The 15,507-nt window shown below is 53.1% G+C and overlaps 1 protein-coding gene across 1 annotated transcript; it reads left to right on the top strand.

Moving 5' to 3' along the window:
• Nucleotides 1-3,043: 3,043 nt before the first annotated feature.
• Nucleotides 3,044-15,507, top strand: LOC311195632 (heat shock factor protein 3-like; the record flags this gene model as incomplete). Its single annotated transcript, XM_084269047.1, has 13 exons — nt 3,044-3,163; nt 4,265-4,373; nt 5,278-5,405; nt 7,987-8,111; nt 9,021-9,096; nt 9,826-9,887; nt 10,349-10,430; nt 10,849-10,982; nt 11,748-11,990; nt 12,674-12,779; nt 13,281-13,346; nt 14,408-14,474; nt 15,034-15,507. 13 exons carry the CDS (start codon nt 3,044-3,046, stop codon nt 15,363-15,365), a joined length of 1,650 nt encoding a protein of 549 aa, XP_084125173.1. The 3' UTR covers nt 15,366-15,507.

Below are 15,507 nucleotides of genomic sequence, written 5' to 3'. Positions count from 1 at the left end.
TGACACCTATTTGGGAGAAAAGGAAAACAAAGGTAGTGAGCAGAGGTGGACACAACCACACAGTCTGAAGGTACTGGACCGGGTTTGAGAGGCTCTGGAGAAGTCGGGTAGGGGTCCTGTTGGGGTCATCATTCAAATATCAAAGGAGGAAATCACTCCCATAACAAAAGGAGTGCACGAGGTAGATGGAGATTATGCCTTGCTAATCAACCTCTGATACCAAACCTGCTGCTGGCAGTTTGATCAACCTTTTTCTCTTCTGTGCCTGTAGCTTCTTTTCCAAATGCTCTGTCCCATTGTGCTGAGAAAGCACTGCTCACTCAGTGTGCTTTCAGGCAGTGGGAGACAGGCAGATCACAGCGAGCACTACCCCAGCAAAGGCAGCTGCAAATACTATGTGCTGTGTATCTGCCTCCCCCAGGCAGCAGGGTCCTGAGCAGAGATCACTGTGTGCCCTGGGATTACAAGTGACTGGCTTTTCATCACCCCCGACATCCCAAATCACCTTACGGGACCACGTACTAAGCTCAGGGGAATAATCCCCGGTCACTGTCTTTGTATTTTAAGCCTTTGCCAAGATCTCTCTGTTCTACTGAGCCATCTGAGGAAGTACGATTCAGCTGCTGTGAAGCAATTTTAAACTTTAACTTCTTTAAAGATTGCTCTTAAAGAGTGATTCTCTAACCCAGGGAGTGCGTCTCCCACAGCCCGCACAAAGCTTTTTGCTACTCCGCTCCCACCAAACACTTTTCCCATGTGACCTGCAGAGAGTCTCTGAAACCATCAGAACACAATTTTGCAAATACGAGTTAGAAGAGCTGATGTGGCAGGGGCCAGCAGAACTGCACTGAAGGGTAAGGAAATGGCTGAGGGTTAAATTGGACAGCAAACTAAATGAAAATCAATAAAAGACACAGAACAGCGGCTTAGGAAGAGGTCAGCAGATCAAAACAGAAAGCCAGAGAATTGGAAAAACGCAGCCAAGCAAGAAAGCTTCAACACATTGGTCTTTTTGAACTTCAAAGAGCAGGGGCTGGTGCACAGCACCACTTCAAGGACAGAAAGGCTTTTGTATAAAGACATCATTATTCACTCCCCCATCTTTGGTACGCAGCAACAGGAACACACAGGGCTTATCTGCAGCCAAGCTGGACGTTCTGTGCGTGTTCAGCTCGCGTGGCGTCACCCTGAGCAGCTGTCCCAGGGAAGCTGTGCGATCTCTTACCCAACAAACAGGATCCAACCCCGGCACACAACAGACTCCAGACCTTCCCGACCTTCACTTCCAAGTTCCAGTCATGCTGTGCTGTCCTCAGAAGCTACCGACAATCAGGTACGACTGCTTCCAAGTGGTCATTAAACTGAGAAAGCAGCTCTCTACGTGGAAAAACCTTCCCTCCCTCCTGTCTCCAGTGGGATCTCCCCAAAGGCAGCGGTGGCAGCACCGGGGAAGGAGAAAGCCAGCAGCACCCTGAGCCCAAATCCTCCCATCCTGCTGGCACACACCCTGCAGGGAAGGGCAAGGGGATGCGCCTGACTCAGCTGAGCAGTGGCCTTTCTGTCGAGGCGGGTCAAAGTGCATAGAAGCAGCTTTCCCGGAAGGCCTGCCCAGAGATGGGGTGGCTGCCCTGGAGGGCCGGGAGCTGCTGATCCCAAGCAGTCAGCGTGGGCTGATTTCCATGGCATCTTGCGCCAGTTGTCTTTGTGAATCCCAGGAAAGGGCAAAGCTGAAACTTTACACCAAGGGCGAACAGCAGCTCTCAAAGCTGTTTGGGAGAGCTGCCTGTGGAGACAAGCCCCCGCTGCATCAGCCCACTGCTGCTATGGGCCAGTCCCTGTTCCCTCACCAGAGCTCTGTGCTACGGCATCAGCAAATCAGCAGAATAAATCAGAGTCAATCAGAGTCACAGCAAGTTAGTGTGTGCTGCTACTGACACAGCTGTGGCCAAGGCCCTTGGGACAGCCCTACCAGGGCTATGCAAAGTCCTGCCGGGTCCCAGGCTGCAGCTCGGCCGTGGCATCGCTCATCCCTCTACGGCAATTTTCACAGACAGCAAAACACGGTCACCGAGGCGGCTGGCTGGACTGGTTCTGCTCTCGGGGACCCCTCACGGAGACTGATGGTCCCCGGTGACTCCACCACACACGGTGACGGAAACCCACAGCCGCAAACTCCCTCCAGAGCAGAGAGCTTTCCCCTGACACACAAGCCCTAAGGCACAGGAACCCCAGCGCTACCCTGTGCTCACCCCAAGCCCCTGCTCCCCAACCTCCCCCTGCCCGCAGCGCTGCGAGCGAGCAGCCGGGCCGGGAGCGGGTCGTCAGCCGACCGGCCGGGGCGGCCGCCGGTCCCCGCGCCCGGCACCGACACTCCCGCCCGGGAAAGGGGACCACGCACAGGGAGCCGTCCCGGCCTTACGTGCGGAGCAGCGCGGGACGCGGGCTCTGGCGGAGGCGGCCGTCAGCAGGGAGACATCTCCGGCGGCGGGAGCCCGCGGGGGAAGATGCGCGGGCGCCGGCGGGGACGAAGTCCGGCTGTAAAACGGGGCGCTGCCCCGAAGCCGCCCCGCACCTGCGCCCGGCCGCGCCCCGCCACGCTACGGCCGCGCACACGGCCGCGAACCCGGGGTCCCAGGACAGCGCGCACCTGCCCGCCCCGGGACCCAGCACCCCGGCTTGGCTCACGCCCGGTGCGGCGAGCCCCGGGAACGCGAGGCAGGACCGTGCTGCGGCACGTGGGCGCCGGCACCTACCTGCCGGGCGGGGCCGGGCAGGGCAGGACGCGGCCCGGCGCTGGCAGCGCGCCCTCCCCGGGGACGCGGCGGGCGGGACCTTTCAGGGCGCCCAGTGACGTCACGAAACCGCGCGCCGCGCTCCCTCGGGAGCACAACAAGAGTCACGCTCGAGAGGCGGGGCTGGGCCGCGCGCGCGCGAATGGGCGGGCCGCTCGCGCGGGGGCTCCGCCTCGCGCAGCGTCACGGCCCCTCCGCTGCCCCCCCCCTCCACCCCTCCCCGCCGCACGGAGCTGCGGCCCGGTCCGAGGATGCGGGAAGGGTCGGCGCTGCCCGGCGCCCCCGGCGCCGCCCCGGTGCCCGGCTTCCTGGCCAAGCTCTGGGCGCTGGTGGAGGACCCGCAGAGCGACGACGTCATCTGCTGGAGCGGGGTGAGTGCGGCCCGCGGGGGGGCCGGGGGCGCCCGCGGGGAGCGCGCCGGGTGTCCCGGGGGAGGCCGGGGCCGCGGGACCCCTCGGTCGGGCCGGGGAGAGGGAGCGGCGGCGGCAGCCCGGCGGCTGGGGGTGCCCTTCCCCGGGAGCCGGCGGGCCCGTCGTCCCGGCCAGCGGCCGCGCCCGGGGCGGGTGCGCGGTTCGCGGGGGGGCCGCGGCCCGGCCTCAGCGGCGGAGCGGGCGCCGCTGTGAGGGCGGCCGGCGGGCCAGGCACGCCCGGGAGCGGGGGCGGCGGCGCTGCCCGGCCGTGCCCGCCGACCCCGGTGCCCTCTCCCCGCGGCGGCGCGGAGCGGTCCGGCCGCGCTCGATGCCGGCAGCCGCCAGCGGCCCGTCCGAGGGCGCAGCGGGCTTTCGTTGCCCCCCCCCCCCCCCCCCCCCCCGCAGGAGCCATGCGGGCCGCGCACGCTGCCCGGCTCCCGGCGCGAACTGCGGGCTCATCGCTCCGGCCCGTGCCGCGGCCCCGCTCGGGTTTGGCTTTTGCCCCCCCCTGCCCCGGGGCCTGGCCTTGCGGAGACGAGCAGAAACACACCTAAAGCGTTCGCTCTCCCCGTGCAGCGTGGCCGGCAGGCCTGCCCGGCGCCGGGGGAACGCGAGGCCGCTGGTGCCCCGCTGCGGGGTTCCGGTGTCGGAACTTTGTGTCACTCGGCCATGGTACGTGGTTATTTTTAGTGGTGACACGGGACGTGCCACGGAGGAGCCTCCCCGGGGCTGTGCAGCCGTCGCAGCCATCTAGCGGCATCAGCCTGGATCCTCGGGACCGCCCGAGCAGCCGGCGCAGGGTGGGGGGTGTTGAACCGTCTCGCTTTGGAGTCGGATCAAAACCTCGGGGCTTAAAAAAACCAAACCCATTCAGGAGGAGCGTTCGTGTGACTCTCTTTCCGTGTCAAACCTTCTAGCACAGCCCCAAGTGCCCCGAAGTGCTCACAAGGACAGTTCCCTGTGCCAGGAGCTCTGTCCTTCCCTGTTGTAGGAACTGTCTCTGAGCAGCACCTTAGATACATCGTGCTTGTTCTCTAACTGTTGCTTTTGCTTTTCTCCCAGAATGGCGAGAACTTCTGCATTCTGGATGAGCAGAGGTTTGCCAAGGAGCTCCTCCCCAAGTACTTCAAACACAACAATATCTCCAGCTTCGTACGACAGCTTAACATGTGTAAGCAACAGCTGTCCTAATGTATTCTTTCTGCCAAGTTCACTGCTGTTTGAATTTCCTTAAGCAAAACAGTGACTTTTTCAGCAGTAGAACACCTCCCACCTGAATCCTGGTCTTGAGTTTACTTAGCAGGAGGAAAGAATAACAGTGGAGCTTGGTTTAGACTTTGTTTTCAGTGTTTCAGCTCTGAGCCCTGTGTTTCAGGGACTAGAAAAATTTCATGAGCTGGTACCAAAAGTTTTCTGATGACAGCACCACTGAGGCACAGTGAAACTGGAATGCATGAACTATGTTAAGGAGTTGAACAAGGGTAGATATAGATTGGTCTGTCAGATGTATTTTGCATCTACCCTGTGGTGCCTGAAGCAGCGATGGAAACAGAGTTGGCCACGTCCTATTTCATGCAGGCAATCTGGTTTGGAGACAGATTGCCTAGGCTGAATCTTCCTTTGTTCTGCAGACCCCACTGGTACATGGTAGTGTTTGCTTTGATCTGGCATTGTCTGGGTTTATAGGTGTGAAAGGGAAGGGGCGTTGAGCTGCTGCTTCCACTGGGACAGGACTTTATTTGAGATGTCCTGATGAATCCCATGTCTCACTCACTTGTGTGGTCATTTGGACATGACTGTCTTGCCTCCGGGCAGTAGCTGGCCTGTGCCATGTGTGCTGTTTGGTAGAGCCTGTGAGGCTGTTTGGTGTTGTGGGCCCGTTCTCTGGCTGTGAAGATCAGAACAGTCAAATCATTGAGCACCAAAGAGAAGCTGCTTTGCTGTTTTGCATAGTTTTTGCACACAATAACTGTAGTGCTATAGGTAATTCAGCAGCCCTGGGGTTTTCTTTAGCTGTGTGTAGTGGCAGTCAGCTTCGCACTGAAAGAAATGACTTTGTTGATCCCTCTCTGCAGATGGTTTCAGGAAGGTGATTGCTCTGGAGAATGGTATGATTACAGCAGAGAAGAGCTCAGTCATTGAGTTCCAGCACACCTTCTTCAAGCAGGGGAAGGCACACTTGCTGGAAAACATCAAGCGCAAGGTACAGTCTAAGCATGTATTTACTTTGCTTGCTTTGTTAGGGAGCACGTCTGTGGGCTTCAAACACTGCACGTTCCATGTGAACCAAGGCTGTGCATCAGCAAGGCCTTTGTGACTCCCTCCCGAATGCCAGGCTGGCGTTTGGCATGGTCTCCTCTTGCTGGCTCCTGGGCAAAACACACCAAGCTGTTGTTTAGCGATGCGCTGCAGGAGGATCACAGCCTTGGTAGCCATCAATGTGAGCCCTTTTCCCACAGAGTTCACAAACACAATTACAGATTGCTGTGGTCCTCAGCTCCACCAGTGCAACAGAGAAGAAGAGAGACACAGAGCAGGAGAAGTTAGAGGAGAGAGTGTGTTCCCATTCGGTGCTGACTGGAGATCAGCAATCGCTGATCGGCTTTGCAGAGATTGCATTGTTCCTCCAAAACTGTGTCCCCACTGAGCTACATTTTTATTGGCACTTTCCATTTTTCTGTTGTTCATTCAGGCCTTGTCTGACCTGTTTCTGCACTGATATTTATCCTCTATTGGCACATTACAGCCCATAATATCCTGGCTGCCAGAGAGCTAGAGTGTTGTGATAGATCAGGCTGACATCTGAACTGTGGAATCTTTCCTTAGGATGTTATAATGTGGTGGCTGCATTGCCTGAGTTAATGAAAGCACAGGGTGGGCTGGGGACTCACAATCGTGTTTGGATCGATTCTTTGCCGCCCCAGCTCAGGGCCACAGCTGATTAAATGTGGCTGTGCTGGTGCTGCTCTGCCTCGGGCCAGGGCTCCTCCCGGCTGCTGTAATCCCTCTCCTGTCTTGGCTTGCACACCTTGGTTGCTGGGATGCTGGGGCGGTCAGCCGGTGACGTGATGTGTGGCACCCTGCATCACAGGCCTGTGGCGCTGGGTGGAGTGTTCTAGAAGACAAAAGCTCCAGTGGGTGCCAAGGACGCTCGTCAGAAGCTGTTGAATAGTTGGTGAGGCACATTCTGTGTTGTGCAGGAAATGTAGTTCCTCTGCTGCCTGGGATGGAGTCGTGCTTCAGGAGCTGCATTTCCAGCCTCCAAGGAATGTGGGTTTGAAGACAGGACTTCCTTTAGTCACTCCCCTCTACTGCTGGGTCTGCTGGTGTGTGTCAGTCTCAACACCCTGTTACCCAGTTGGAGAAGCCAAAGAGCAATTGTTTGTGCTCAGGCAGAACGTTTCAGTTTGTCCCTTTTTCTAGAGGTGGGCTGGCTGCCTGGGAAATTCCCATCTGCTGTCTGCATGTTTCGGGTGTCCTCCCCACAGACATGGGGTATGCTGGCGAGAAATCAGACTGCTGTGGATTTAATTTGGGATGCAGCTCGTGTCCCTTGGCCTAAGGCACTGCCCACAAAGAACAGCGAAGCATGCAAAGATCTGTTCATCCTCTGTAACCTGGGTTATGTTGGAGAGTGGTTAGGTGTTTCTGTGGAGCCATTACCTGACTCTCGTGTTGTGCTTCATCGTGAAGTGATGGGATGTCATTCTGTAACACTGTGGGTCCATTTCTGACCATCCCAGTCTCTTTTGGGGAAAAGGGGATCTGTGAGCCAACCTGTGTGGAAGTTATCTAGCACATTGCAGACACGTTCACCTCCCTTCTCTTGGAATCTAGTAGAGTGCTGAGAGAAACCATATCGTGCGGTGGGTTGGAAGGGACATCTGGTACCTGTCCAGTGCAACTCCACCTGGTCCAGTTATGATCAGTATTGGCTAAGTGACTGCTCCAATTGCACCCACAAAACCTGGACGTGTCATTCGGACCTGTGGCACACCAGACCTGTCATTCTCAACCCCCTGAATTGTATATTGTCCATCAGTGCCGCCACCACAGAGAGGGGTGGTGAAGGGACTGGGAAATTGTGTGTGGGGAGGAGGAAGAGCTTCTTGCTTGCTGATGAGACTCCCACCACTGTTCCAACAAGTGGCATTTGTGGACTCCTCTGTGGGCAGCAAAGCAGTCTGGGCTTTCTGGAGACATGTCTCATTGTGGGATGTCACTGAGCAGAGAAGTAACAGAGGAAACTCCACGTTGTGAATCTGCCGTTTGGGTGGTGTGGGACAGATTTTCAAACCGAGTGGGATGCGCTAATGAGACTCCTCCTCCCCCAGTACCAGCCTTGCAATGTGTGTTTCTGCTGTGCTGGCAGGTTTACCCACCCCTCCAGGAATGTCATGTCTGTTCTTACTCGGCTCAGTCGAGTCGCGTTTGTGACTGGCTGACACTAGAGGGCAAGCTGCTGCCAGCCCTGCCAGAGAACCCCTGGGAAGGCCATTTCCAACCAGCCCAGGTTCCTGGCCCAAGTTACAGTGGTGAAGCTACTGCAGACATGCACAGGGCCTAATCTCCTGTTCCCCTTGGCATCAAGTGGGTTTTTGTGCAGTGAGACTGTCCTGAGGGCTGCCCTCTACAGCAGCCCCAGTGTTTTGTGATCCGTAAGAGCAATTGAAGTATTACCTGATTTTACCTGTCCTTCCACAGACCAGCTACGCTGTGCCTGTAGAAAGGGGTATGCAACGCACTCTTTGTAGTAAAGCATGTGTAACCTGGTCCTGTTTCAGGTGTCTGCAGTAAGAACAGAGGATCTCAAGGTCTGTGCAGAGGATCTGCACAAAGTCCTCTCCGAAGTCCAGGAAATGAGAGAGCAGCAGAACAACATGGACGTCAGGCTGGCTAACATGAAGAGGTAGACTCCCTCTGTTCCAAAGGCACTTGGGCTCTGAGTGTTGCTTGTGTCTAATGGAGCTTGGCTCTAAATGGGGTTTCCTTTGACCTGCAAACAGGTGATGCTGTACTTGGCTTGGTCCCATGTACCCCATCCCCCCAAATCCCTATTCTGCCCCTCATAACATCCTAAACCTTGCTTGTTTTCATCATTCAGTAGCAGACCAGAGATTAAGGCTGGAAGATTGTTGACTGTCTTGAGATGTAACTTTGGTTGCCATCACCTGTAGCAGTTTTTTAGGGCGATCAAAGCGTTTCCTTTTCTAAACACAAAGCAGGGTTAGATGCAGGGAGACAGAGTTAGTGTTTGGTTTCCTCTGTGACTGGAAGTGGACTTTGCAGGTCCCCAACTCTGTTCCCTCAGATCCTTTTGTGTAGGTGCTGGCAGTTCATTCGGGTCAGTGGTGTGCAAGCAGGTATGAACCCAAGTTCAGGAGATGCCTTTGCTCCGCTCCCTGTGTTCCTTTAAAACCCCCCAAGCAAAGCAAGGCACCTCAGGCACAAACTGTGAGCCCTCACTGAGGGGGTCTGTGTTGCTCTGAGGGGTCTGTGTTGTGCTCAGCCTGTTTCCAAACATCAAGCCTTTGTTCTAAGGCTTTGGGGCTTTGAAGGAATACCTCGGATCAAGAGTATTGGTGGAGCAAGGGAGTGTGAGAATGTCCTTATTGGTTTGGTCCTGCCTGGTGGAAAATGGAGTTAATATAGCCCAGGGTTTATACTAGTGGATTAGATTAACCAATTGTTAGTTATCCACAGAAGGAATGTTGCCATTGGTCCTGCAAGGTGCTGTGAAAGTTTGAAAGCTGTAAAACTAAAGCGTATAAATTAAACTCTGTTCATCCTCTGTCTTCTGATTTATTCTGCATTGCAGAGAAAATAAGGCCCTGTGGAAAGAAGTGGCAGTTCTAAGGCAGAAGCACAGTCAACAACAGAAGCTGCTGTCTAAGGTACCATTGCAGCATCTTCAGTGCTACCATCCTTATTCCTGCCTCTGTGATACCTGACGGCATTCTTTGCTTATGTAGAATGACAAATGACACAGAGCTGAACAGGCTGTATTAATACAGCAGAAAGAAAATACAGTCCCTGAGCGTCCCAGAAGTAGCACAGCAAAGAACCGTGAGGAAAATGATAAGGAAAAGTCTTAGCAAAAAGGATTTCAGTGTGCTTGAAGTCTCAGTGAATCTGGTTTGGAGAGAAGTCAGTAAATCAAGCTGACCTGGGTATTTGTGGGGCTGGAGGCAGTGCATGGTAAGAGGAGCCTAAACCAAGAGTTTGCAGGCATATGGAATGGAGTCTGGGAAGGATCTTGGACCGAGACAGACTTAGACTACTCAAGAAGTCAACTTCGAACCCGCAAACTATAGGAGTTTCTGCACTGGAATACGTTTTCTCTGGTTTCTCTCTTGGCTGTTCCTGGTCTGGAATCCTCTAACAACTTGTGGTGTAACAAAACCAACCAAAAAAACCTAAATCTGTCCAAGCAGGATAATTTCACAGTGCCATTTGTAACTATAATTTTGTTTTTCAAGATGTGAACACAAATGGATATGAATTTACCTATTATTTTCAGTCACATAACTGCATAGTGTTGTAGTAAAGTCTGAATGAATAATTTTATGTTGGAGATGATATGCTAACCACTTGGGTTTGGCTTTTTGTTTTTTCCTTCATAGATTCTTCAGTTTATCCTGAGCTTGATGAGAGGAAATTATATTGTTGGGGTCAAAAGGAAACGGTAATTACTGGATAGATCACACATTGGTGTCCGATGGGAATTGCAGGGATAAATCAGCTTCAAGAAGCAAGATAAGTTTCTTGAAGTGCATAAAGAGTGTATTTTATCACTTGTGTTTTTTAATCAAACTTGAGAAGGCTGATAGAAGTTGAATAAAGCATGAAACAAAGATTTCTGCTTCTCTGCTGCTAAAAAACTGGACGGTAAGAGTAAACACGCCCTTTGAGTTTCCAAGGGCATGGTTATCAGACTTAACTCCTTCAGACACACAAGGTGACTGACTGCTTGCAGACAGAAGGCATGTTCAGAAGGCAGCATGTCTGCAGGACACTTCACAAAGCACTTCCAAAGCCCGTTCTCCCTGAAGCTGAAGAACGGTGGTTCTTACCCCTTGCTGTGTGCTGGGCATCGCACAGCGTTTCACTGTGGAACTGTACTTTGACACTGTGTTCTTGTCTCAGGTCTCTCACCGATGCTGCAGGTGCCTCACCCTCCAAGTACAGTCGCCAGTATGTTCGCATACCCGTGGAGAGTGGCCAAGCAGTAAGTCCTTCTGGGGAGAGAGACCGTGGGGTGGACAGGCTGATACACAGTGATCTCGAAGGCTTCCTTAGGACTGTTAATGCCCTAGTCTTGTAATGCCCTAGTCTTGTAAACATATGCATTCCATTTTGAAATGGGCAGCTTTAAAGCACTGCTGTATGAAGTCACAGAATCACAAGGTTGGAAAAGACCTTTGAAGATCATCAAGTCCAACTATTCCCATCCTAAGCTAAACCATATCCTTAAGTACCTCATCTACCTTTTTTGGAATACATCCAGGGAAGGTGACTCACATCCATGCACATCCAGTCGTAGATCAAATCTGAACAGGAAGTAGAAACTGCAAGAAGAACAGAGCTTCAGCATCAAACAAAGCCAGACCCTCTGGTTTACTCTTTCACTGTGCTGTATCCCGCAGGTGGCTTTTTCTGAACACAATGCAGAGGATGAGGATGGAAACGGGACAGGTCTCATCATCCGAGACATCACTGATACCCTGGAGAACGCCACCGACGGTCTGCTGGCTGTGGCACACACAAGCGGCAGAGCCAGGTACAGTCAGATGATGCGCAGGTGTTTCTGCTTCGGTTGTTAACCAGGCAGCTGCTGTGCCTCTGGGTTCTGAGCTCCTACCCTGTTTCAGTGTGACAGGCCTGTCTGACTCTCTACAGCACGTAGCAGTGGTCACTTCATGGTCAGTCTTTCAGGAGCTCGTGTCCCTTCGGCAGCGCCTGGAGGCCTCCCAAGCTGGCTGGCAGCTTTCATTTGTGGAGGCTTTTCTGTCTGATTAGCAAACACAAAGTTGTGTATGCACTAGACTGAGCAGGGACATGTATCACACACAGCTTACTAGTGAAGCCAGGGTGTGTAGTTTTATCTTGGGTCCAGGGCCGTTCTCCCTGGTACTGCGCTGAGCACGACTGAAGGGAAGGCCGCCTCTTCTGCAGCCTCACACTCTTGCACAAACCCATTGATGGGGTAACAGGTGGTGTAGATTAGGGACTGGTTGGGAATCTCTTACTTCCTGCGACACCGTTTCCCTCCTGCCTAATGTCCTCATGCTGTTACGTCACCTTTGGCCTGGTGAAACAGGGTGTCCTGCTCTGATAGAAGCTCTCTGTGTCAGCTGGAAGGAGAGACTTTTCATCTGCCTTTAGGAAGGCACTTCCCTTCTCTTTCTAAAGGCCAGGTGGTTATTTGAACCCTTGGTTGGCACGACCTTAGTAGGTATCAGGGTTTGAGATACTGAACTTGCAATGGGTGGTGGTGCAGTTGATAAATTCTCCTGTGTGTGTTTCTCTTTGGGACATGTTTTAGAGAGGCACAGGCGGCTCTGGATCCTGGGTTACCTCTTTGTCAAGTGTTGCAGCCAAATGAGTTACAATATGCAGAACCTACCCCACCAGTTCTGAACGATGCCAGCAAACCCAGTGAAATAGGAAATGCGGCTGTGGAACTCCATACAGCACAGCCTAGTGCTCCAGAAGACCCTGCCTCGGTGATAGACTCCATTTTGAACGAGAACAGCTCTGGAAGCCAAAGCGATCCTTTACTGGACAGGTATTCACTGGGTTTGGGGAACTGTCGCACTGCTGTCACCTTGTGGAGTCTTGTCAGAGCTTTAGAGGCGGTGTGGAACGGGGTGAGGAGCTGTTCAGGTGGCATTGATGAGTGGCATTTTCTGCCCCTTTGTTAGCAGGCCTTGGGTGAGGGAAGCATTAGCAGTGTGGGGTGTCTCTTGCAGGTAGCGAAGTATTCCAGTGTGGGGGGAGCTTGCAGCATGCTGGGAAGCCCCATACTGGTACTGTGCATGCAGCTCCCTTTCTGCTTCATTCACTGTCCCTTGTGTCCCTCCCACTGTTCTTGGAAACGTGTACAGTGTGGCAATGACCTGGTGTGTAGCGTTCCTTCAGGTCCAGCTTTCTTCCACCCCTTTGTTTATTGTCCCATGGTGAAAGCATCAGACCTTACTTTGAAGATATACTGGGATATAGGCTGGGATGTGAGAACACTTAAGAGATACTAAAATGAAGGGGGAAGTAGGTGCAGGAGGAGGAACTGCTTTTGGATACCTGCACACTTGCTGTTGGGATGGTGTTCCTAGTCCTTCAAAGAGTGGGGCTGTGGAGGGTGATGCAGAGTGGGGTTTGATTCATGTGGCTTGTGAGCAGCCCACCTCGCAGTGCCAGGGCAGCCCTGGCTGCTGGCTGTTCCTTACGTGCTGTACTGCTCTCTCTTTCTAGAGAAGAAATCCAGGATTTCCTCAACTGCATCGACGCCAGCCTGGAGGAGCTGCAGGCAATGCTCGCGGGGAAGCCGTACAGCTTCGGCTCCGAGGCCTTCAGTGATGTGAGTGTCTCCTCACTTCTCCTATCTGAAAAATACTGGTTGGGTTGCACTATGGAATCATGGAATCATAGGATGGTTCCTGTTGAAAAGACCTTCAAGATCATCGTGTCCAACCATCTATCCAGCCCTGCTAGGTCCAACTCTAGACCGTGTCACCAAGTGCAACATCCAGGGATAGGGACTCAGCCACCTCCCTGGGCAGCCTGTGCCAGTACCTGACAACCCTTTCAGTACAGAAATTCTTCCTCATATCCAACCTAAACTTCCCCTGACACAACTTCAGCCTGCTATGATGCATTATGATATGGAATGGAACCTGGCCATATAATCACTGGGGAATGCAATGTCCTTCTGTGACCTCAGTTTGCGGGTTGGAAGGGTATTGCACCTTCCCTGTGCTCCAATGTATGGGGCGGTGTGCTGGACCCCTCTGTCCTCTCAGGAGCTCACTGAAGTTTCAGGAACCTTGTTACATGACACATGGCCTGTTTGTATTTTCAGACACTGAATCCTGAGCTGCCAGCCCTGGATATGAGTTTGATGGAAACTCCGCCTGGTGTGGAAAATGTAAGAGAGAGATTTGCTTCTGGGATGGGAGGGTTGGCACGATGGGCAGGGCTGAGTTCTGACTGATGCAGATCAGGGTGGGGACTGGATTCCTGGCATGGCATAGAAAGTGCCATTTTGCCCAGTGCTGCTGACCTCATGTCTTTGGTTATCACTGGTGCCATGTGTGAATTTAAGAGGGTTCTCAAGGTGATCTGGCTGGTGTTCATGCCTGTGGTAAGGCACTCGGTGGGCTGATCTCAGCTGCCCTTGTGCTTTGAACAGCATGTGCCTTGCTTTCTGAATGCACCTGAGAAGAGGGAGACAAACTGGTGCCTGTTGAATCAGCTGTCTGGATAGAGGCATCTTTGTATTCCTGCCTGTTACTGGTGTGCCTTCTGTTTGGAATGGGAAGCCTGGAATGTCTTTTGTGTGGGAACAGTTTCTGGCTGGTTTCTCCTAGCCTTGGGGATTCCCCTGATGCCTTTTAGCCAAGAAGTAACCAGGTGTGGGGTTACCAGATGGGATTGTGCCTTCAGTCTGAAGATGGAAGGAAAGGTGCTAAATGAGAATATAATGCAATATACTGTCTTTATTCTGGACGTGGCTGTTTGGAATTTCCTGAGAGGACAGACAGAAGTTCAGTGCAAACTTACTTCTCTTGGTCCAGTTCCTAAAAGTCACTCATGTTAAAAATCCCTTGCAAGTGTCATCGATTCTGTAGTTCTGAAATAATATTTAAGCTGGGACTTCCCAGCTCAGATCCCAACTGAGGGAAAATGCAGCTGTCCTCAGGCAGTGCTTGCAAAATGTCATTATGTTGATGGCATCATGTGTAACAGTGTTACTCCAACATGACAGGCTATAAGGAACCTTCTGGTTTGGACAGTAAAATAAACATTTTCTAGCCAGAAGCTTGTCTGCATTTCACCGTGGCTGCTCCCCAGAGCTCCCTCATGTGCAGCAGAGCTCTGGTCAGTCCACTGAGTCATTCCTCCTCCCTCCTCCTCTGGCCTTTAACCTCGCTGAGCAGTCCTGGAGTCCTAGATGTTGTCCCTGTCTTACTCTCTGTTTCGCTTCAGATTGCAAACTTGGCACCGAGCACTGAAGATCTGGGAGTGAGTGAGAGAGAAACAGCAGGAAGCAAAGGTGGGCAGGAAGGAGCACTGGGAGCTGTGGCAGCTCCAAACTCTTCCAAAACTCCGTACTGAGGTGGAATTTGTGTAGCCTGTATCGTGGCTTATCTCCTCCTTTGGTCTGGGCTTAAAACTTCTGTGAAGACTGGGTTGTTTCACTCATCCCATGAAGCTGTGCCTCAGTCTTCCCACCCTGTGTCCTGTGCTGGTGTTAACTGTTTCCTTCTCGTGCTGGGTTGTCATGGTAGGAGCCAGACTGCAGATGCCCTTCTGGAAGTATCTCCTAGGGGGGGCTGCACCCTGCAAACACAGTGCTACTCCTTTCACTGCTTCCATACTGCCCTTGCATGCCGTGTACCTGAGGGGCTGGCAGTGGGTTTGGATGCTGATGCCAACAGAGAGGGGAGCCCTTGCTCCCTCCAGAGCTGTGGGATCAGCATCTGAGCACAGATGGATGGCTCTCTCTAGCAAACTGAGTTTGAAGCAGCCTCCCCAGTGTTCCTTGTCTTTAATAAGAACCTTTGCTCATGGGACACAGGGGCCTGGAGTTTAAACTGTTTGTTTTCCCTCAGATATGCAGCTGATACAGTACAGGGCCAATCCTCTGCTTTCATTATTTGAAGAACCACCTTTGAGTGAAGCTGCAGGGAAGACAGAGGATCCACAAGACCTTCTGCTGCCCTCCTTGGAGGAGAAACCTGCTCTGCATCCTCCATCAGGGAGTGCAGCTGTCTTGCCCCTAGCAGCTCCGGCAAGCCAGGCTGAGCCTCTGGATGCTCTGGGAATGGGCGATGCACCTCTCCTCTCAGAAGATGGGAATGGAGAGTACAAACTGTTTCCACTCTTGCTCCTCAGTCCTGTTGCTAACTTCATAGAAGAGGCTTCTGAGATAGAAACATCTTGAGCAGTCGTAACGTCTGTAACCTGGCTTAGTGACGCAAAAGAGTCCACGAAGAAATGGATCAGCAAGAAGCCTGACATCTCTCCTCACCTGCTCCTGGGTGCTGTGTTCTGCACAGACACAGGAAGGTCTCTGTCTACAAGCA

The sequence above is a fragment of the Gallinula chloropus genome, assembly GCF_964237585.1.
Source record: "Gallinula chloropus genome assembly, chromosome: 11".
NCBI lineage: Eukaryota > Metazoa > Chordata > Aves > Gruiformes > Rallidae > Gallinula > Gallinula chloropus.
The sequence above is the reverse complement of the archived record's forward strand: the minus strand, read 5'-3'. Positions and strand labels throughout refer to the sequence as shown.